The sequence below is a fragment of the Chroicocephalus ridibundus genome, chromosome 19 (assembly GCF_963924245.1).
Source record: "Chroicocephalus ridibundus chromosome 19, bChrRid1.1, whole genome shotgun sequence".
Classification (NCBI taxonomy): domain Eukaryota; kingdom Metazoa; phylum Chordata; class Aves; order Charadriiformes; family Laridae; genus Chroicocephalus; species Chroicocephalus ridibundus.
Genome location: NC_086302.1, coordinates 4,328,159 through 4,351,112, shown reverse-complemented (window position 1 = coordinate 4,351,112; position 22,954 = coordinate 4,328,159). Strand labels below are relative to the sequence as shown.

General features: G+C 55.0%; 1 protein-coding gene across 1 annotated transcript in view; it reads left to right on the top strand.

The window, feature by feature from the left end:
* RUNX3 (RUNX family transcription factor 3) overlaps positions 1-9,863 on the top strand; it is a 58,781-nt gene extending 48,918 nt beyond the window's left edge. The window contains exon 6 of the mRNA XM_063355798.1: positions 6,423-9,863. Coding sequence (XP_063211868.1) covers positions 6,423-6,946 — 524 coding nt within the window. The 3' untranslated portion in view covers positions 6,947-9,863. The remainder of the gene's footprint in view (positions 1-6,422) is intronic.
* Positions 9,864-22,954: the final 13,091 nt, after the last annotated feature.

Here is a 22,954-nt window from a genome sequence, read left to right as displayed (position 1 = left end):
CGGCAATCTTGAGGTGGTGCCTGGGCGATGCTGTGATAAGCGACATGTGTGTTGTTGTGTTTTGGTTCGGGGTTGGTTGGGTGTTGTGTTTTTTGTTTTTTTTTTTTTTTACAAACTCTGCAGAGGAAGTACTTGCACCCAGTTCGTGAGCTGGTTATATCAGATACAGAACAATTGCTCCATGGGCGTGTAACAACGGATGCTGTTCACACCCTCAATTTTTTTCAACACCTCCCCTCCTCCCCCAAAATAAATTTTGCTCTGTTTTTCGTGGGGTGGGAGGAAGGGGCCGTTTTCTTTTTTAGTTGGCTCTGACTTGGAAACGAATGAACTTGTTCACATATGTGACAGAGGCGTGAGAGCGTGCCTGCATGCGTGGGTGGGGAGGAGAGCGGCGCCTTCTCTAGAGATGAGCTGGGTCTTCAAGAGATCAAATGCATCTCGTGCACCTTCCTCGTACAGAGCAGATTCTCTCCATCTTTGGCAACCTGCCTCTCCGTGCTCCCAGATGGAGCCGTTATGATCAAGGGAAGGAAGCAGAGAGGAAGAAAGGTCAGAAAAATGCTGAAAGACAACGTGGAGGTCCGAGCATCACAGAAACTAGTGAAGAAAAAATAGCCAAAGGTATATACAGAGAGGGAATTTCTGTCCCCGCTCCATCTCACACATGCATGCGTATTATATACATAAGCATAAAGTATCATTAGTGTTTACATTGTCGTCAGTCATCGTGGCATAAGACAGGAAAGGAGGCTGTTTTTTTTCCCCCGGGCTATATTTTTCATGACAATTTTGCAAGGCACGTATATGCACATAAATAAAACGGTGATATATGGCCAGGTTGAAGGTATTTATATATTCTATACACTTGGAGAGTGCCACACTATCAAGTTCCCTTTAAATTTCCTTTATTCTCTCTGTGTGTACCACACACTATGAGTACTTGTGTGTGTTGTGTAATGTACACAGGCGCTTAGGTTTATTGCTGACTTTATTCAATGAGCCACTGCATGTTCCCCACATCTCTAAAATGGGGACCGGAGAGTGATGTCTCGGGTGCTGTGGAATTGCTCAGGTTCCATGCGTCACTCCACGGCCCCAGATGACAGATAATCTCCTCCTACTGCTGTACATCGAGCCCTGCAGCACTGAAGAGGTCCTGATGTTTGCTGCCCTTCCTTCTCCCCAGGCAGAAGAGGTATTTTCCTGGGTTAGGAGGCAGTGCAAGCCCCTACTGCTTTGCTGGGATGGATGCATGTCAGTGCCATTAATCCCTAAAACCCATTGCCTCGGCTCTACGAAGGCTTCCAGGGAACTCTGAGCAGCTCCACCAGTCCTGACCCAGCACGGGCGCAGGGACCAGTTTCAGTCCATCCAATGCAGCTCCCAAACCCGGCGTGGTCTTAAGGGAGGCGGCTGAACACACCCAGAGAAACCTCTGTGGTCGCCAGCCTCCCGAACCAGCCTCCCCACCTCCGTGCTCACCACCGGCCCTGGCCGCCCTGCCCGGCTCTGCCGCCAACCCGCCGAGGTTCAGTTCCCATCACAGGCAGCCCTTTCCACCTTATCTCCATGCCAGCCACCCAAGAAAAGACCGTATTGTCTCCGAGGGCGAAAAGAAAGCTGCTGTGTCACTTGAGCGCGGTTGTTTTATCTGGAAAGGGGCTGAGCAGCTTTGAAAGCCTGTTTCTATCCGGCTCCGCGTGCGGGGGGACTTGGGGGTCCTCAAAAGGTGCAAATTGCAGCTGCACAATTAAATACCGGGGTGTGTCCCGGCCTCCGCGGTCCCTTGGGCAGCACGGCCCTAACAAGGAGACAGTGGCATTACTAATCAGGGCTTTGACCTTTACATGGCTTTTATTTAATACACATTCCACACTTCCCCAAACTCCCATCCAAAACATTGACATTTCCGCTGATAGATTGGGTCAGATTTTGGAGTAGTTGGGGGACTCAATTCACTCTTACAATGGTTAAATTCTTACAGCTAAATGGGCTTATTCAGTTAGTGCAGCAGCTGGTGCGATTTCGAGAAGAAAATAAACATTTCCTTCAAATATTTTGATTGGCAACTGGACAACTGAAATACTCAAGCTCGGATTGCCAGGGTCCAAAAAAGCAAATGGGGGCTGGCCGGCGAGTGAGCGAGGAAGCCGTAGTAAATCCTCCGAGGCAGGGCTTCCACGCAGACGTGTGTGTGTGTGTGTGTGTGAGATGCGCCGGGCTCTGACAGGGACAGCGAGATGCGGCTTTTATAGCCTGTTGTCGGCTGTGATTTCCAAGGGAGCACGGGGCCCGAGGGTACAGCTTCGCCACCTCCTATTTCCCTGGCGTTTGCTTAGCACGGTGCTTGCTCCGGGTTGCCGTTTGATGGCCGGCTGAGCGTGACGGAGGGTTGCTTTGCTGCTGAGTTAGGTGGTTATGGAGGGTAATAATGGCGATGTTTTATTTGGACCTTGCTGGGGCTGTTTCAGCAGGGATCTCCTTGGATGCAGGGCAGCAGGGATGATGCCCCCCAGCTGGGATGGCGGGCATGGGGCTGTGTGGCTCTGACCTGTGCAGATCCGTGAGGCAGAGGAGCAGCCCTGAGGTGAAGGAGCCAAGATGGAGGGGCAGCTGAAGAAGGAATGGAGGGGCAGCCCTGAGGTGAAAGAACTTGAGGTGGAGAGGCAGCACTGAGGTGAAGAAGCCAAGATGGAGGGGCAGCTGTGAGGCAAGGGCACTGAGATGGAGAGGCAGCCCTGAGGTGAGGGAGATGGGATGAAGGGGCAGCCCTGAGACGAGGGCGCCGAGATGGAGGGGCTGCCCTAAGGTGAAGGAGAAGGGATGGAGGGGCAGCCGTGAGGCGATGGCGCTGAGGTGGCGGAGGGACCCCGCCGAGAGAGCGTAGGGAGGCCGCAGGGCTCCCCGCCGCGCTGGCGGCCCGGGCCCGCTCCCTCCCCACCGGCTGCCGGTCCCCGCCTGGCGGCTCCCCCAGCCGAGCCCGGGCAACGGCGAGGCCGGCGCGGCCGCGGCCCCCTCTAGCGGCCGCCTCTCGCCGCGGGCCCGGCGGCCGTTGCCCCCTGCTGGCGGCGGGACGGGCCGCGGCCGGGGCTTCCTCTCAGCCGGCGGCCGCCTGCCCCCGCCCCGGGCCCTGCGGGGAGCCGAGGTCGCCGCCGAGCCCCGCGGCGGGCCGTGCCGTGGGCGCCATGGCGGTGGTTAACGGGGAGGCCGCTCGGCCCGGCGATGGCCGCCTCAGCCCCGTGCCGCCGGGGCGTCGCGGCGGGGAGCGGGGATGGACGGGCTTCCCCTCCCTGGGGGCTCCACGGGAAAACAGAGACCGACATTATACGGCGGAGCAGCCCGGTGTCAGGTTGCCACAGCCTGGGAAGGCTGAACACACCACCCCCCCAAGATCACACAGAGACAAAATACGCAAGTGGTTTTTGTTTTTTGGGGTTATTTGTGTGGGGGATTTTAGCCTCAGACTGGCCGGGGAAAACTGGAGCTTTATTCTGAAGGGCCAGACTTGAAGCCCAAGGTGCAGCGAAGATGAAAGCGAGTTGGTCATGGCTGCTTGGGTGCCCCGCTCGCCCCGTGGGGCCGTGGGTTTCCCTGGCTGGGGCAGGCAGAGCCAAGGGATTTGCTTTCGGAGGGATTTGCTTTCCGAGGAATTTGCTTTCCGATGGATGCACCCTGACACACCCTCAGATCTACCGAGTCCTGTCTGTCAGAGACCGGGGGGTTTAAAGCCTGGCATCCGCAGAGCTCGCCCGCTGCCACCGGTGTTCTGCCGGCAGTGGCCGGAGTGTCCCCGGAGCCGACAGTCTCGCTGTGCTTCGCTCGTCGCACACAGCGCCTGCAATTAACACGCCGACACGCTTGCGTCTAAATTAGTAGCAAGGACCCAATGCCAAACGCTGCAAGCTCAGGCCAATAAAACATAGCCTTTAAAAAAAAAAACACAAAAACACCACCCTTTGAGTGTGTTACAGAGGAAAAGGGAAATGTGCCCTGAGCACTTAGGTTTTATTTCGATTTGCATTTTATGGAATATTATTTATGGGCATGTGAAAGCTAACGAAGGAGCGCGGTCTGGTCGCTGGAGATTGTCATCTGCTCTTGGGAAGGTAGCGAGCAGCAGTCTGGGTTTTCTGGGGGGCTCGGGGGCATTTTGAGGCTGGTTTCTCTCAGTGTATAGCAAAAAGGTCCACCTACTTGGACCACAGTGTCTGGGCTGCGTGCGCGTAAGGAGGAAGCATTCAGAAAGTAGCACCTTTTCTCTCCAGTCCAAGTTCAGCCAGGATTTTTGTCCCTTTATCCTATGATTGCTAAAGCTACAGGCCCTGGTCAAGCTGCTTCTTGCAGAGCTGGTCTCTAAACCTCAGCTCAGCACGCCTGACAGCAGTTTTGGTGCTGCTTTGGCAGTAGCACGGCTTTGGGATGGGGCAGAGCGTCCCGTTGGCAGGCTGAGATGTGAAATCAGGTTGGTTTGGTCAGTTGGGAGCGTTTTTCACAGCGTCGTGCTTTTCCAGCCAGCCCAAGCACGCTACCCCTCCACATGGCATGCAAGAGGGACGGCCGCTTCCACGCCGGGCTCGGCTGCATCCAGCCCCGGGTGTGTGCAGAGCGGTGCGGTTCGTGACAGCTTTGAGCTGCTCCTCTCTTATCTCGCACCAAAGCCGCAGCCACGTTCACAAACCAGGTGCTCCCCCGCCTTTCTCCTCCGTGGAGCCTGCGTGGGAAGGCAGGCGCTGCCGATCGCCCGCAAAACGGCCGGAGGCGAGGGAGGAACCTCCCTTCCCCTTCTCCTTCCCGCAGCCGATGGCTGAAGGACTCACCTGGGATGAGAAAGAAGGTTCAGATCAAATCCCCTCCCTTTCTGCCACTCCAGAGCATGCTCTTGCCACTAGTTAGCTGGAAGGGATTAGCTCGAGTATTTTTTCCTAGGGGAATGCTGCAGGGCCTGGAACACCAGCCCTGAGAAGTTAAAAAATGCTTCATCATAATAAATATATATAAAACACACATGGCTATGCATGCATAGCAAATATACAATCATATGGATGTGTGTCTATATACATATGCATATCTAAAACCAACAAGTGTGTTTATCCTACTCATCTCACACCTTTTCTTGCTGTGAGTTGATTCAAAATCCAGCAGTGACAAAAAAAAGTCACTGAGGCCAGGAGATATCCCACTACTGAAGCGGAAAGGTGTGATGCCCCTGCTTTTAACAAGGGAAAAACAGGGGTCTTGGGAGTAATGAAAAGGATGAAGAGCCACCTCCAGCTGGTGGCTTTGAGCTCGGTGCCCCAGCCAAGCACTTTGGGCTAGAACTGCTGTTTCTGGAGACTGTCGTCTCATGAGGGGTGTTAAAAGGCTGAGAAAGGCGCAGGCAGAGCATTTCTAGCCATCTCCCATGTAACTAGTGACAGAGCTTGACGTGGGCTCCTGAGGTCTCGAGGACGGGGGTTTTGCATCTCTCCTTGGAGAGCAAAACGCATTTCTCTCTGTCTCAGGTGTGCCAAGGTCCGGGGCGTGCTGGGCTCTGTAAGGAAATGGCATCAGCCTCGAGAGCCACAGAAAAGCCTCAAGGTCCTCAAAGGATCTGCTGGTGTGGATTCCCACCTCTAACCCAGGCTTCCCAGAAGAGGACGGGACCCAGCGGCACTGGGCAGAGGTCCCTCTCCGGTTACAGCCTGGCCGTGATCCCCTTTGGGTTCAGATCCCCCAGGAAAAGGCATGGGGGACTCCAGCATCCGAGGGAGCTGGGTAACGTCCCCACCATGCTGACCCAAGTCTCCCTTCCCCCAGCAGAAGAAAGCCTGAATTTCTCACTCTCCTTATCCTCTTGGAAGGAGAAAAATACACAGAGAAATCAAGCAGAGGGATATTGTGGCTCCTAGCTTGGGAGTTTTCAGCTGTGTGTTTATCAGCTCCATCCCCTGATGGTATCAGCACGAACAGGCCACCCACAAGAAGGCTTAGCAGGCTGGTCTGGACTCCAGCTTTTCCTCTCTGTCTCCGTGTGTGTGTATACACACCACCGACTATCTCAGGGACCGGCCGTCTGGGGCCTGCATCCATTTATTTACTACACAGCTGATGTAATGGCTAAACATTTTTTTTCTGTGTTTATGGGGTGTGTTTTTTTTAATCTGCCAGAGATGAATCGACCCCTAGAGAAGTTAGCTGAGCCGTGTCCCTTCTTGGATAGGAAACAACAAATTTTAGGACAGGAAATGGGAACAACTTAAACAAATGGGTTTAGGATTTTTATATTTAAGTTCCCCCGCTCTCTTCCCTGGCAGATCCAGGAGATGCTTTTCCCTCTGACTTTAATTCCTTGGGCAGGGGATGGCCCAGGCTACAGGCCAAACTCTACAAGCCTCGAGTTTAGCGCTCTAACCACCCGCTTTCTTCCTCTACCCCAACAGGCACGTCAGATCTGAGCCCCTTCTCTGACCCCCGGCAGTTTGATCGCTCCTTCCCGACGCTGCCGGCTCTCACCGAGACCAGGTTCTCCGACCCGCGGATGCATTACCCCGGCGCCATGTCTGCTGCCTTCCCTTACACTGCGACGCCCTCCGCCACTGGCATCGGGGGCATCAGCATGACCAGCATGCCCACCACGACGCGTTTCCACCACACTTACCTGCCTCCCCCTTACCCCGGCTCCACGCAAAACCAAAGTGGACCCTTCCAGGCCAACCCCTCTCCCTACCATTTGTACTACGGCACGTCTTCGGGCTCCTACCAGTTCTCCATGGTGGCAGGCGGCGAGCGCTCCCCCACCCGGATGCTCTCTTCTTGTACAAGTGCCTCAGCGGGGAACAACTTAATGAATCCCAACCTGGGTAATCAGAACGACGGGGTGGATGCAGACGGGAGCCACAGTAACTCGCCGACGACCATGACGACTACTGGGAGGATGGATGAGTCGGTCTGGAGACCCTACTAGGAGGAACTCAACCGGGCACCGATAGCTTTAACTTAATCAGCCACCGTTACGTTACTCCTTTCGGTAGTGAATAGAGCAAAACGATGCCTAGGGAAAGGGTAAACCAAAGTCTCCCAAACCAAAAGCAAACCAGGATCTTCTGCATGCAAACATGGGCAAACATCAAGCGAAGACGGACCAAGACCAACGTTACATTTCAAGATGAACGTCCACAAGGCTTGAATTTGTTGCTTGATGTAGTTCCTTTCATATATTTTAAGTATGTGGATTGTACATAGGGGGGAAAACAAAAAAAGGAAGTGTGGAATCAGATGTTTGTTTCTTGCAGAACACTTCTCAGTCATCTCACTCGCACCTCTTCCCCTACAAAGCATTCAAAACTTACGAAAAGCTCACCCTTCTTCTGCAAAATGTTTCAGAGAAGAGAAAAGACCAGGGAGTCGTCCAAGCCATCTCTCTGCCACTGCAGGAAGATTGAACTGAAAAAAAAAAAAGGAAAAAAAAAAAAAGAAAAAAAACCCCATTGTCTCCTCTCCTTCCCTCTCCGCCAGCGTAGGGCCCCTGACCACCAAAGAGCTCCGGGACGACGCCAAAGCCGTGCGCGGCACGTGAGAGTCCGGTTTACAGCGCAACCGCGGGGATTCGGGCACGCGTGGGGGCGGCGCGCTCCTCACGGGTCGGCCGGCATCAGCCACGTGAACAAGAGCTGTGATGTGATTATTATTATTTGTTGTTGGCGACAGAGGTTGTATTGTTCATTTTTTTCATTGTCGTCATTTTTAAAACAGTAACGTGGCTGATCCCGTGCCTGACAGACCCCCCTTTCCTGTATGTTTACATATGAGATGTACTTTTTACGAGACGTGTTTTGTTTTGGTTTTTTTGCTCTTTTGTCCTGACCTCACCATTCAATTCTTTGCTCCTCTTAGCAAATCTCAGTGATGGTGGCTGAAGCGAAGGCGGCATTCAGGACAATCCCAGATGTATGAGATGCACTTCTAAGCGCGTTAGCTGCAAAAGGGGCTCGGGAGCCTTTGGCATGACCCTGCCATCGGTCTCTGGGTCTTCCTTTCATCCTCTCTGAGTGGCGACACATGCAGCGTCGTATTTCCCTTACGATTCTTTCCCATGTTTTCACCCAGAGCGGATTGACACGTGATGACTTTTTTTTTTTTTTTTTTTAATTAAGAAACGACTTAGTTCATACTGAAAGCTCTAACTGAGATTTGGAGAAAGGAGCAATTTCTACTCAGTCCCTTGGTGGTGGGAATATTGCGAAGTGACGTTATCTAGCATTTTCCATCCCCTCACCCTCCTTCCCTTTCCCCCGAGTGACCCAGAGCGGGGGTACCTTGCTGGAGATGAATAAGCTGAAGAAGGGGCACTAAAGGTACTGTTGGTAGCTGGTTGCCTCACGTGGCATTTGGAGGAACCAGGTCTCCTGGGCACCACACACCCTCACAGCTGATACCAAAGAGGTTGCAATCCAAGCGGGACCGTGATGGGAGGCAGGCGGAGGGGCGGCAGGGGCTCCCCCAAGGCCTGGCTAGTGGCCTGGCTCCGAGGGACACCGCAGGGTTACGTCGCCTCCCGTGAGCCGGCTGTTCTTGCTGCTGGCGTGGGAATTTGGGCTGGATTCAGGATTCCCCACGCCGGCAGGGCTGAGGGTGCGCGGGCAGGTTCCCGAGGAGCTGTAACCGCGGTACCCACTGCCCTCCAGAGCCCACCCTGCAGCAGGGCGACAGGGACAGTCCCAGATCCCAGCGCCAGCAGTAACCGAGCCTTTTTTTTTTTTTTTTTATTACTATTTTTGCATGGGCCTAGGAGAATTGAAAGCCCACCTTGCTCCCCCGGCCCCTCCGTCCAAGCGACACCATTGCAGCTGCGCCGCCCATCGCCAAATCTCAGCTGGCAGCTTGTCAGCACTCGGTTGAGGTACAGAGCCTTGTAATTGCACTACCACGTCAAAGACTGGAGCAAGACATCCTGCCTTCGTTGGAAAGCTGCGATGACCACTCACGAGTTAAATAAGCAACAGGAACAACTCTTTTAAATAATAATAATTATTAAAAAAAAAAAACAAAACAAACAAAAAAAAGCCCTACCCCAGCAAAACTGCAACCTTCACTTGCCTTAGCGACAGCGAGCGCCTCGCCGGTGCTCGCCAGCTGTAGAAACTGGACCACGGCAGCCTGTGTTTTGATGCATTTACGTTTATCATCCGATCGCGCCACTGATTGAAAGCACAAAGAGAACAAGGCATTCGTAGTACTTAGGTTAATTTAAGACTGTTCGTAGCGAATTTAAATATAAAAAAAATAATAAAAAGAATGGCAACGATGTTATTTTTATGACATATTGTCATGTGAAGGTGTAAATATATGCACCTCTATTGTATGCAAATGGTCCCGAGACAGGCCAACGTTTTTTGCTTTGCACTATAATTTGCTTTTTTTAAAAAAAATGCACAACCGCTTGTACAGTAAAACCCCTTTGTCTGGCTCACAGAATATTTAACTATAAAATCTAATTTTTGGTCTTATTTGTTATAATAATATAATTCTTAAATGTGTTGAAGGATCCGATTCTTAATAATGCTTCTAATACTTGTATGTGCAGGGTAAAATAACAACAAACGACTAAGGAGAAGAGCACAAAGATCTTTGTAGATAAAGAAGGCTAAAGTTGTTGGTTTTTTTTAATGGTGTCTTACGATGGACATTAAAAAAAAAAATGCTAGTGATACCAAATAATGTGGTTATTTGTGTAAAATGCCAGCCCTACTTGAAGGTAATGCCCTATATTTAATATGTAGCCCATCTTTTTAACCTGTAGCACTTGTCACTGGGGAGGGGGGAGGCGGGGAGGGAGGGGGAGGAAGAGGAGGGTCTGCTCCCGTTGAAGTCATTGGAAGAAGCTCTCGCTGGAGCCGTCTCTGCTGCGCTGGCTTCAGTGAGACCAGAGCCGGGCTCCTCTGCGGAAATCGCCTTGGTACGAAGCCACAGCGAAGTGGTCAGTTCTGCTTTTCTATTATCGGTGTCGACGTTCTTATCCAATGTACGTGATTATATCATCAGGCCTCCGTGTAATCATTTTAATGACTTTCCATGTGGAAATAATAAACGTACGGTTACAAGTCTCCCCGCTGCCTTCCGCCTGCTCAGTTCTCGCCGGGGGGAGCAGCTCTGTGCCCCGGTGCGGAGGAAGGTTCGTCACGCTGCGCTTTCTCCGGGGTCTTTTTTTGGGCATCTCTCCAAGCATCCCGGTGCCCGGAGCCAGTGTCGGGAGGGGTCGTGGCTGCTCTCACCCACAGTTTGGCCTGAGCAGGCGTTGCAGGGATGTCTGGGGAGGAGGGAGGACCCTTCACAGGGGTGCAGTGCGGGGGGGATCCCCCCCTCCCCGGGGCTCTGAGCTCTCAGCAAACCCCTTTAGGCTTCGTCAAGGTGGGCCTGGACCACTCGTGCTGTGCCAAGCTAGACCTGGCAGGTGATCCCTGCATCCCCAGGCCAAGCATCCCGCATCCCGGCCGCGGCCTGTCATCGCCGCGCCGCTTCCCCAGACGCAAAACCTCCAGCACAAATCCTAACCAGGACCTGCATTCCCAGGCGGTCCAGGCCCAAACCCCTTAGCACTCACCACTCGCCTCCAGAACCCAAGTGACAGCTGAAAAGCGAAAATAAAATAAAATAAAATATAAAAAAAAAAAACCCAACCCTTCCCAGCCTACAATAGCGTCTGGTGCCAACGCGCTGGAGGCTGGCGGCTCCCGAGGAGCCGAGCCACTCAACGCCAGCGTTATTCATCAGCGACGTGCCAGGGCGATGCCAGCCCGTCGAGCAGGGCTCGGAGGCGATGCTCTGCCTCTCCTTCGCAGCGTAGCCCTTCGCAGAAAGAACGGGGGGAAAAGAAAATAATTAAAAAAAAAAAAAAAAAAAAAAAGGAAAAGCCCGAACAAAACCACAATAAATGCTAATATGGGTGAGAACCCAGCTCCTCAGCCCTGGCCAGTGGAAATATGTTTCAAGTCAAGCCCTCGACGTCCCCGCCTTTTCTTCACAGCTACTGGGAGAGAAACACCCCCGAGGTGTAGCTATTATTCACAGGAACTTTCCGCTCCGAATTGATCCCCGCTTTACTCGCAGCCTCGGTTAAAGCTGCCGTGAAAAGAGAGGAGGAGGAGGAAAGGGGAAAAGAAAAAAAAAAGAGGCCAAAGAAAAAGGGGGTTTTGGTACCGACGTGCACTGGGTCACCCGCGGAAAAGGGGGTTTTGAGGGGTGCAGCCCCTCTGCGAGTGGTTTTGGGGCTGGGGGTGATGCCTGGGGCGGGGGGGTGACGCTGTGGCCGCATCAGGCGCTGCCGGTGGAGGTGATGCGGGACGGAGCCAGCGCCGGGAGGACGCAGCAGCAGGTGAAACAGAGCTGGGAGGCCCGGGGAGCCCGTGGTGTGAAACGTCCCCAGCACCTGAGGGCCAGAGGGGCGTTACTTTTACATAGGCGTTATTTTTATATAGGCGTTATTTTTAGGTAGGCATCATTTTTATATAGGCGTTATTTTTATTTGGGCGCAATTTTGATAGGGGCCACCTGCCGAGCGCAGCACCCAGCCTGCGGCGGCTCCCGCGTCTTGCTTCTAGGCAGGTTTTGCGGTAATTTAATGAATTTAAATGGGGAAGCCGGAGGCCGGCGTGGGACATGGGGCACATCGGCCTCCCCCAAAAACCCTTTGAGAGCCAAGAGCGGCCGCAGATTTGGGTCCAGGCAGCCAGAGAGCAGAGCCAGGCACCCCCCACTGTCCCAGGGTCAGGGGTCGGGCGGGGGGGGGCTCTGGAAAACAGGGCAGAAAGCAATAGCGTGGGGCAGCCACAGCAGAAATGTTTGTTTGTTTTTTTTTTCTTTTGCAAATGAAAACTGAAAGGGAAGGGGGAAAAAAAAGAAAAAAAATCGCTGGAGCTTGGTTGACATTTTTTTGAGCATTCAGATATTAAATTGAGTGGAGTTTAGGCTAAAAAATCTCCTAGGAAAAATGAAGAATATTTCCTTTGAGGACAAAGCTAACAAAGTCTCAGCAAAAAAATCTTATTATATTCTTTTTCCAGACCAAACTCTAAACCCCAGCCTCTATTTTAATGACTGTGTTGTCTCCAAACTGTCTTACTAAATAACTTTTTAACTTGCAAAAAGTTTCTAGGCTCGGCAGGACCAAGGGGAAGGAGCCTGCCTTGTGCCGCGGGGGCTCGCCTGGCCCACACCGTCCCTTTCCCTCCTCAAGCCCTTAACGAACCTGGCACAAATGAGCAATCGGCATCATTAGGGCACGATCCTGTTGCTCTGAAACAGTGGGGCTACATGTGAGGTGCTTCCTGCACCCTTGGGGACCCCCCTGAACCCATAGATGTCACCCCCCGCCGTGGACACCCATCCCCTGGACCACTGTGAACCGAAGCCACCGGCTCCCGCTTCGGCATCATCTCCGTGAGCATCCGGGGGGGGGGGTAATCCCGCTGCAGGGACCGTCCTGCTGGGAAGGACTGGGGGGGGCTGTTGGGGTTGGGTTGTGTGGTGGGTTTTGGGGTCGGTTGTTTGGTTTTTTTTGAATCCTGCCTATTTAGAAGCTAAATGGTGGAAAACATGGAAAATTCATTAGGGTGTCTGGGAAAGCGTTGGGTTATGCGTCATTCACTTTTACTTACTCAGCGGGACCTCGTGCCTTGGGGGAAAGATATATTTTTATATATATATATATATATATATTTTTTTTTTTTTAAATAGATGGGTTGGTGGGGGTTTTGTTTTTTTTTTTCTCTCTCCTTTCCATTCCCAGACAGGCACAAAAAAGCGAGCCTTTTTGCTTCTTACAGGCTCTTCAAAACTCACCCCCCCACTGAAGCGGAGCTGCCCCCCCTCGCTGGGCTCTGTCCCTGGCCCAGAGCACCAGCCCTGGTGCTCAGCACCTCTGCGGGGTGACCGGCGCCATTCCCACGTGCCTGGAAAAGGCAAGGAGCTGTTGAACCAAGGCCCGTAAAGGGCAAACTGGTAGCCACGGCAGGACCTGCTGGCCCCCAGCCCCGGCTGGCCGTTTCTCGGGGGCCGGCTGGCAAGAGGCTTGGCGAGGATGGGAGCCCGGAGAAGAGCAGGGGAGGCGGAAGGCTGGTTCAACGCCCAAACAATAAAACCCCCCCAAAAAAAGCCCCAAAAACCAACGCAAATCCTTCATTCCTGATCGCTCAGAATGTCTCGAGTTTGGTGCGATACGAAAACAACCCAATAAAAACATCGTTCCAGGGTGGCAAGGACGGTTTTGCTCAGTTGCAGCCAGGATGTTTCGATTCTCAGGTCCGCAATGGCTCCTCTGCCGAGCAATTTGTCCCCAGCTTCGGCCAGTCCCGACCCACAGCTAAAATCAACCCCAAATCTCTCCACATATTGCAGAGGAGACTCGCCGATTTGAAAGAAAAAGAAAAGGCAGGTCGTGTTTTCCCATAAATAGGGCTCCAACAACAAATCCCGGCTGCTCGGCTTGTGCCAGGATGCCTGTTTTCCCCGGCGCCTGCTCGCTCCTGGCCAGAAACACGGCTGAGCCATGGCTCCGTGTCGCAGCTGCCCCCATGGCGCCTCCGACACCGGATCGCCGGGAAGAGGCGACAGCCGAGGCCAGGGATGCTGGGGGATATGGGGATCCAAGGGCTAATCCCCCACCCAGGGTGCACCGTGGCTCTCGCAGTGGGGAATGGGCCAGTTGGAAGAGTTTGGGGCACTTCTACACCGCCCTCCCAGGTACCCACCTTGGAAATCTCTCCCTAAAGCCAGTTTGGGATCAAGGCTGCACGTGGGGCTAAAACAGGCAAAAATGTCTACGGGAATTAAGCACACTAATACTTTTGCACAGCTCAGGAGTCTTTCCCGGTGCCAGATTTAAACCCAGTTCCCTGGATGCCCATCAGCCTCCTGAAATCCCTCCCGCCCCGCAGGGATGTCACCGGGACGCGCATCCCGATGGCACCGGCACCCAGTGGCAGCTGCGCCGAGAACTGCAGCCACGTCTCGAAATCCCCCCCCCGAAGCACCTTACGTGCTATCCCGCACGAGGGCTGTAATTTAATAACGTACGCTATTTTTTTATTTAAGCCCTGCAACCCCAGCCGCCTGGATAACTGTGAATTCCCCGCCAGCAGCAGGCTGGGGCGCGGGGAAGGTGTTTTCTCGCGCAGAGGTTGGGCTGGGCCGGGAGATCAGACGAGCCTAAATTAAAATAGGCTCATGCCCTGTGAGTCTTCATTCTTGGCTTAACCCACAGAGGCTAAAAATGATGTTAGCGACATGGTGCCGGGATCCCGGCGCGCTCCACCGAGCACCTCCCACCGCCACCAGACACTGGGCAATGAAAGCAGCTCGACTTCAAAGAGCCGGGGCAGGGGAGGATGGAGAGCGAGGACTCATTAACCTTGGAATCGCGTTAGATGGGGCGATAGCGGGCTTTAATTAGGCCGGGCAGGGGAGACGAGGCTGCATCCCGGAGTGTGTGTGTGAGTGCGTGTGCGCGAGGTGCCGTTTCGGCGCACCCCCCAGGTGAGCACCCCCGGGGCGTGCACCTGCCCGCGTGGGCAGAGCGCACACGCGTGACGGGGCATGTCCGCGTGGCGGGGGGGGACACGCGCCCGGCGGCCCCCGCCACCTCCCACCCCTCGCATCCCCGCCGGGATGGCCTGCTGCCCCGGGGATGCTGGAAGTCCCACCGGTGGGCAACCAAAGGGACGGCGGGACGGCACCGGGGACAGGCGGGGAGCGGTGGAAGCGACGGGGTGTCCGCAGCCCCACCAGGCAGCAAAGCGGGAGGGTCACGGAGATGCTGGGAGGGCTGGAGCCCCTCTGCTGTGGGGACAGGCTGAGAGAGCTGGGGGGGTTCAGCCTGAAGAAGAGAAGGCTCCAGGGAGACCTTCCAGCCCCTTCCAGTCCCTAAAGGGGTTCCAGGAAAGCCGGGGAGGGACTCTGGAGCAGGGAGAGGAGCCGTAGGACGAGAGGGAACAGTTTTACACTGGAAGAGGGGAGATATAGATTAGATCTCAGGAAGAAATTCTTGGCTGTGAGGGGGGTGAGCCCCTGGCCCAGGTTGCCCAGAGAAGCTGTGGCTGCCCCATCCCTGGAGGGGTTCAAGGCCAGGTTGGACGGGGCTTGGAGCAACCTGGGCTGGTGGGAGGTGTCCCTGCCCAGGGCAGGGGGTGGCACTGGGTGGGCTTTAAGGTCCCTTCCAACCCAAACCATTCTGTGATTCTATGACAATAAACCACCTTTTTGGGCTGGATTACCCGAATGCTGGCTCTGTCCGCGCTGTGGTGCACGCGTTGGTTGACGGGGCCAAGGACGAGGTCAGGCTCTCCATCACCGCAGGGCCCTGGTGATCCCCCTCCGCTGAACCCCTTCTCCAGCCCCCGCCTGGGCTCTGGCTCGGCTCCAGGAGGGATATTTCACACCGGTGCTACCAGGCGGCGTATTTCCTTTCCATCCCAGCGACTTGCAAAGCCCCCCCGGGTCCCTGCAAACGTATACAGCTAATTTTTTAAGATGGGGAGGGAAAAAAAAAAAAAAAACACCCCGTAGCAGAGCTGGGTTTGGCTGCAGAGAGGGGACCTGGAGGTGCCGTCCCTGTTGCTGTCCCCGTGGTGGCTGCAGCCCTGTCCCCGTCCCCCCCTGCTTGGCAGGTTCTGCTGTTTGTCTTTGCAGCCGGCGGGTTTATTACGGCCGGGAACACCCAGGTTTTTTCGCTGTCTGCCATGAAATCGATACAGTAATTTCATTTCTCAGTCATAAATGAAATGAGCTGTAAAGTAAAGTTGGGTGTTTAAGCCAGAGTGAAAGAATGGATTGTTCTAATGGGGGACGTTAACGAGAGGATTAAATGTTCCTGCGAAACCCGGGGGTCCCCGGCTGCCCACCCCCCATTGCCCGCCGGGTGCTTTTAGGGCTCCCCGCTCCCCTCCCTCGCGCCGCCTCGGAGCTGTGTGGTCCAGCACCCGCGGCCCCCAGCCAAGCCACCGGCCTCCCCGCCTGGGTGGGTGGCCGTGATCACCCACTCGCCTTCCCCGCGCCCCGTCGAGGCCCCCCGCCCCCAGCCCCGGCACAGAGCGGCACCGGGGGGGGTTCGGGGCGCTGGTGGCCAAGGGAGAGCCGGGAGAAGGCACTCACTGCGGGACGGGACCGTTGCGATGCCCCCACCTGCGCCAGCGTCCGCCAGCATCCTCATCACGGCGATGGGTATATTCCACGTGGAGTTAGCCTAAAAGCAAATGGGAAAAATTAAAAAATAAAAAAAAACCAAACCCCCAAACTAAACCAAAGATGGTTCTCAACAATGGCTTTTCAGCTGACCCAAAGCAACTGGTTTTCTACCCAGATTTTTTTTTGCGGGGGGGAACACATAAAACCCCACCGAGGTTTGCGCTCCCAGGCGGTTTGCAGCATGCGGGATGTTTTCCCGGGTACGGAAGGCCCCGTACGTCCAACCCCTCTCGCCGTAGCAGGATTCACCCAACTCAACGCCCTTAAATATTAAGCCCAAAATTTGGTCTTTGCTTTCCTGCCCGCAGCCTCAGGAGGCCTCTTCTCCCCACGAGCGACTGAGACCCCTATCACCCCTCCTCCCCAGCTCCATCATTTATTTTCCAGTGAAAAATAACCCCATGTTGATCCAGGGCAAGAGAGAGCACTTTGACAAGTCCAAAAATACGAGGGCCATATTATCTTTAAACCATTTTAAAAAAAAAAAAAAAAAAAACCCACAGTGAAAGCCCTATTGGGGCAGGAGAAACTCCAGCCAAGTTCCCCACGTCCGCCCCCCGCTCCAGTTGTATTCCCCTGGAAATCCTCGCAAAAGAAAAACACGGGGCATGCAAAAAAATTTGGTTTTCATTAAAAACCTCGAATGTGAGGGGTTCTGTAGCTTTCAATGGGGCTTTGATTCCTATAGATGATGGAATGTTTTCAGAACATTTAAAAAATGTTCTCCACCTTTCTATCTTCTATCGGCAGAAAACTGCGCTGGCGTTTTTTTCTCCCAACCCCCCCGGCCCAGGCGATAGAAGTGGCGAGCGCCGAATGCAGATGCAAACCTTTGCCTTTATTTACCTTGAGGTTTCGTTTTAAAAATACGATGATATTTTCTTGTGGCTTTGGAACCAGAGGGGATAATCCACGTGGAGGGAAAAGACGCGTGTGGAAAATGCTGCAGGGATTTTCTTCACGGGGGATTTATTTTTTATTTCTTTTTTTAAATTTTTGTTCTTTCATTGAGAGAAAGCGGGGTCACGCGGTGCTGGCAGCACCTGCGTACCTCCCTGAGAACTGTCGTCGGGGAGCAGAGAGGCATTTCCAGCCCTCGAAGTCATCGCCGGCTTCGTGGAGCTCATTGTCTGAAGAGATTTATGGCTGTTACGTCCCTGCGCCCGGGTGCACCAGCCGGTGGCTTTCCTAAATGCCCTTTCACATGGCATCAGCCGTTTAGTTTATTTTATTTTTTTTAGTGACTGTAAAGTAGGTTTCTGGCCATTTTTGAAGGTGAGGCTTAAAGGGCTGGATTCGGAGAGATCCGGGGGAAAATGCCCCTTCCCATCTCACCCACCTCCGCTCCTGGCCGGTGCCAGCGATGCCCGAGGAGCCCCGTGATGCTGCCCCGGTGCCGGGCTGTCACGGCTGCGTGTCCCCTCCGGAGGCAGGGCTCGTCCCACCGAGCACAGCCCCATTGTGCCGGGCGTCCCCCGGGCCCAGACGCCCACATTGTTCTCTGCAAAGAGCTATTTTATTTTTTTTTTTCCATGGCCGGGCCATGTCGCAACCCCAGCGTCGCCCTCCAGCCCTCGGCGCTTGCAATCCCCACGCAAACCCCGACCCAGAGCTGGCATCTTGGGTGCCTTCGTGCTTTCTTTTACAAAGAAAAAAAGAAAAAAAAACAAACACCCAAACCCAACCCTTTCATGCACCTTGGCATCTGGGTGCCGCGTTAGGGCACGCGGCGGCGGGGAGGAGGTGCGAGCCCAGCCCTGGGTGGCTTGTGCCGAAATGCAGCATCCCCGGCACGGGCTGGTTGGACCGGTCAGGCTGGCTGAGCAGCGCCCGTTTCACCCAGACACGCCGCGTTCACCCCTATCTCTGCTTCTTTTCTTCCTCCCTCCCTCTCCTCCCTCATGTCAGCTCACCTGCTGGGGCATATTAAAGCCTCATCTCAATTACAAGAGTCATTAGTCACCACCCAAGAAAGGGCCACCCAGTCTGCGGTGGCAGGGTGCCACCGCCGGTGCCCGGCCGAGGGATCACCTGCAGCGCTCCCAGCCCCGGATTTATCAGCGATTCCTTCCCGAGGGATTAGAGGCAGCCGAGGGATTGGGATAAACCCATGGGAGCCCTGCGCACGCCGCCGCGGTGGCGATGGCTGCCAAACCCCCGGGATGCCGGCACTCCAGCCCTGCCGCGCTGACCCGACGCCCTCGGAAAAGCCGCCGACGGATGGTTTTGTAGCTGTTCCCCAAGTCAGCGTCCCCACATGACATCGGGGTCCAGCAACATGTCACTGGGGGGGTCTCTGGTGACATGTCCTCCACGCCTGGCCACGGGGCTTTGCCTGCGGGCTCTTCCGCAGGCAGGGACAAGCCCGTTGCCAGACTGCAGGGTATCACAGGGCTGGGAAGCATCATGGAGTTAAGGCTTTGCTGCTACCCCCCCGCCCCAGGGTGTTCCCCGGCTCCCCCAGCCCCTGGCCGGGGGGCTGGTGGCCCGTGGCCACCCCAGCGCCCTGCCCTGGGTGCGGGAGGTGGGGGAGAGCCGGGCTGCGGCGTGCTGCCTGCCACCGCTCACGTAGGCAGGAGCTGCCTCCGACCTCGGCTGCCTCTGCTCCAGCCCGTTCCCCCGGCACCGGGAGCCAAAGGCATCGGCACCGGGAGACGTGGCCGGTCCTCGGGTTAAGCTGTGCCTGCCCACAGCCCCCTCGCCACCTCCCGAGACCCCCCGAGCAGCAGTAGCCAACTAAAAGCCAGTGCCTACCTACCACAAGAAATAAAAACGTGATTAATTTTTTTTTTTTTTATATATATATAAACGAACTTTTAATGTGTTACCCTCGCGCTAGGGGTCCAGTTACCGCCTCTGCGGCTGTCACTTCAAGGCCACGTGCAAAGAGGTTGTAAAACACCCTCGCGGAGCCTTTACGGATCCGAGGATGCCCGTTAATTAGCACGCAGGGGTGGGCAGGGTTAATCACCAAAGCCCTCGCACGTGTCCTGGCCGCGCACTGTTGCAGCATCCCAGCGGGGGATGCTGATTTGGGCGGCGTTGAGATCCCCCCCGGGGCTGGGGGGCCGCGGCTGGGGCATCGCCGAGCCCCATCGGGTCCCTCGCGTGGCTCCAAACAAGCTGAAATTATTCAAGGCAAACGTCAAAGGCCCCTCTATAACCCGGCGCGGGGTTGATCTGTGCCTTGATGAGCTCTAGCGCTTGCCTATGGGGGGAAAAAAAAAAAAAAACCCGCTTATTAGATTAAAACCAAGCCCCTCTTCATGAATCCTCTCCCTCTTCCTGAGCCCAACCATTTTAAAAGGCAGAGGTGGGGAAAAAAAGAAAAAATAGGATAGCTTTAAAGAGACTTACCCCTTCACAGGAGATACTTCGGCCTTCTGTAACTTTACAAATAAACTTTGCTTTAAAAGTTTGACTTGTGGCACAGTTTTGGCAAATTCAGACCCCTTAAATACACCGTTTCCTGCATTCTTGATTGCTATCTGAAGGCTTGTGAAAATATACAGGTGGATGGAATAAATTTTAACTCTTTGCTCCCCAACCTCCCCCTCCGAGTCGGAAAGCTGCCGGTCTAACGCAGAGCTGGGGGCTGCTCCAGGAGGGACCGACGTTCCCGGCTGGGGACCAAATCTCCGCTCCGGCAGCACAGGGGGATGCTCAGGACGGGCTTAGAGAAAAAGAGGAATTTGGGTCAAAGCAAAAGGCTGGAAATCAGGCTCAACCCCAGCTTCCCGCTGCCAGAAACCTGAGGACAAGGGGACGGAGGGGACGGAGGCTCCCCGCTTCCCTGGGTGCCTTGGTTTGTCTGTCCATGGAATGGGCTCTCGCCGCTGCCGGCAGCCGGAGTCAGTTTAAAGCACATTTGCAGACGCCCTGCCAGGCGCTCGCTTCACAATTGCAAAGGAATTTTTATTCTTGGTTGTTTGTTTTTTTTTTTTAAAAAAAAAAAGGGTAGTAATAATAATTTATGGGATGCCAGGCTTGAACCTCTCCCAAGCCCAGGGATGGGGAGGCATCCGCCAGTGCTGGTGGTCCTCCGTGGGCAGAGCTCCGTCCTGTCCCGTCCCCACCGAGCCCCACGGCGGGACCAGCCCGTCCACGGAGATGCACCAAACCAGGTCCAACTTTGGGAATAACTCCCCCAGGAACCATCCGATCCCTTTCCCCGGGGCCGGGGCGGGGGGGGGGGCAGAGCTTTGCTCTTGGGACGATGCTCACGTTTCAGGTGCTTGGCCCCTCCACCTTTGGCTGTGACAAGTGGCCCGCTGGGCTTGTGCCCAGCCGGATTGTGCCCAGGGAGGTGCCAGGAACCTCCTCCCCTTCTGCCACCATCAGCATCCCTGGGGGAGAGCAAGACCTGGGCATATTATATTATATTATTATATATATTATAAATAATCCTATTTTTCCTAGTTATTTCCTCTCCATCCACTAGTTGGATGCTGCTGGGGCTCTTCCAAAACCACCAGGACTGTTGGAATTGGCTCCTCTCGTCTCTTGGACCGAAGGGGCTGGGGGGTCCCCAGCCCACCCCAGGGTGCCCGGGGACGGAGCCGGGGGGGGGGTCAGGTGGAAGCAGGCACCGCCGGCGGGGTTGTCCCGGCACGTTTCCCCAGCATCGTCTCACTGCTGAAGGAACCAACCGCTGCCCGTACAGCAAGCAGGCAGATTTCAATCATTTAAATAAAATAAAAAAAATAAAAAAAATAAAAGAAAGGGATCAAGGAAGCCGTTCCCCGCCCCCGTTCTCCTGGACAAACAGCCTTTCTCAGCCCACATGCAAGCACTAATTTCTTTCTGCCACATCAAGATACTACGGATCTGAATCAGCTGTTTTTACAGCAGAGGATTAATATTATTTTTTTTTGCATTTGCATTTGCCAACAAAAGTACTACGAGGTTCAGCTCTGGAGGTGAAAAATGAGCGGCTGGAAGGAAATGCAGCCCCAAGCCCCAGGTGAGGCGTCGGGGAGAATCGGTGCTGCCCGGAGCCGGCACTTTGGCGAGGAAAAGTCCAGTTTAATTTCCACCGGAGTGGCCTATAAACACCAGCAACCCTGACGGCCAAAGCTTGTCTGCGAAGTAAAATAAACACAATATAAAATAATAATAATAATTATAAAAAAAAAAAATGCCGGCTAAGCCTTTCACTTAAAGGGGACCCCGGGAGCCGCAAAGACGAGGGGTCTCTGTTGAATTCTGCACCACAAGCCGGCGATTCGGGCGCGTGGCTGCCCGCATCCTGCGGCACAGGCAGGGGATGGACACGCTCCGGCTCCTCGGCAAAGGCAGCAGCCGGCTCTGGCTCGGCCACCAGCTCCCTGTGGGGCTTGGCCACGTCTCTGCCTCCCTCCCTCCCTTCCTCCCTCCCTCCCTCCCTCCATCCCTCCGTCCCTCCCTCCATCCCTCCTTTCCGGCCGTGCCAGGGCAGCAGCGCAGCCCTCGCCTTCCCGTCTGCTTAGGCTGCAGGTTTTTAGGACGAGCTTTTTGCTGTCCCGCAGCCTGGCTCTGGCGCACCTAAGGAAGGTCCTTTTGAACCTCACACTAGCACGAAGAGCTTTGCAAGAGTCAAAACTCGCTCCCCATTCCCACCCCGCTGCTGTCAGCCTGAAATCAGTGTCTTTTCACTCAGTTCAAGGTCTCTCTTTGAGACCTGTGTTTGTTTCCCACGTTCCGCGTCAGGATGCGTTCAGCTACAAGCCGTGCTCGAGGACCACACATCCACGGTGATCGGGGCATGGACCCAGACACCAGCACAGCCCCTGCTCCAAAAGAACCACCATCCGATGCCCGTGAGATACCGGTTCTCTCGCCTCTGCCTCTCCCTCCCGGCTCGGCCAGGCTCAGGCGAGCTCGGTACAATAACGCTCCGGTTGCCAAAACCACAAGGGAAACAAACAGCTGTTTAAAAAAAGAAAAAGGAGGGGAAACAAACCAACAAACAAAAAAAAAGGTCGCAGCGCTGTTCCTTTGGTGGGAGCCAAATCCCAGCCAGTGTCATCCCTGTGCTGGAAACCCACCTCAGGTCTGGACCAAGCAGGAGGAGGAAATTCCAGCCCCCTCCATCTGTTTGCCACCGCGGGGAGATGTTGAAGGTGCCTGGACAGACGTTGGTAAGGAATGTGCCGCGCAGAGGCTCGGCTGAGCAGGAGGGATGCATCCACACTGGGATGGCAGGGATGGCTCCGACCTTTTTGTCCATTTTTGTCTCCCCAAGGCTGCCCAGACGGCAGCCTTGGCCTCACTGGAACACATGGACGAACGCTGACAGGACCTGGACATCTGCGTCTGTCAGCTGGGATGCTGCTGAGGGATGGATGTGGCTCGTGGAGGCCCAAACGACCTTCCAGGAGGAGGAGGAGGAGCATCCAAACCTCCCATGGGAGCGTGAGCAAAGCCGGCCGGGATGCAGAGTCGGGAGCAGGGACCCTCTCTGGACCACGGTGGCTTTGCTGGGGTCCCTTTGACTCCAGGGCCACCAGCCTCGCGGAGAAGCCGTTTCCCAGTGCGCAGAGACCCAGGACAGCTGGCGAGGGAGGGGATTACTCATCTCTGCAGGGTTTGGGGCTCCCGGGGGAGGAAGGCTGGTTTCCCTCCCTGGCCCCAGCCTTCCCTCCCACCAGGGACGGATTTTTGCCTCGCTGAGCCCAGCTGGGACCTGGCTGTGTCAGGCCCGGGGAGGGGACGCAGCCAGTTCCCGTGGCTTTGGCATGGAGGGAGCCGGCAGAGC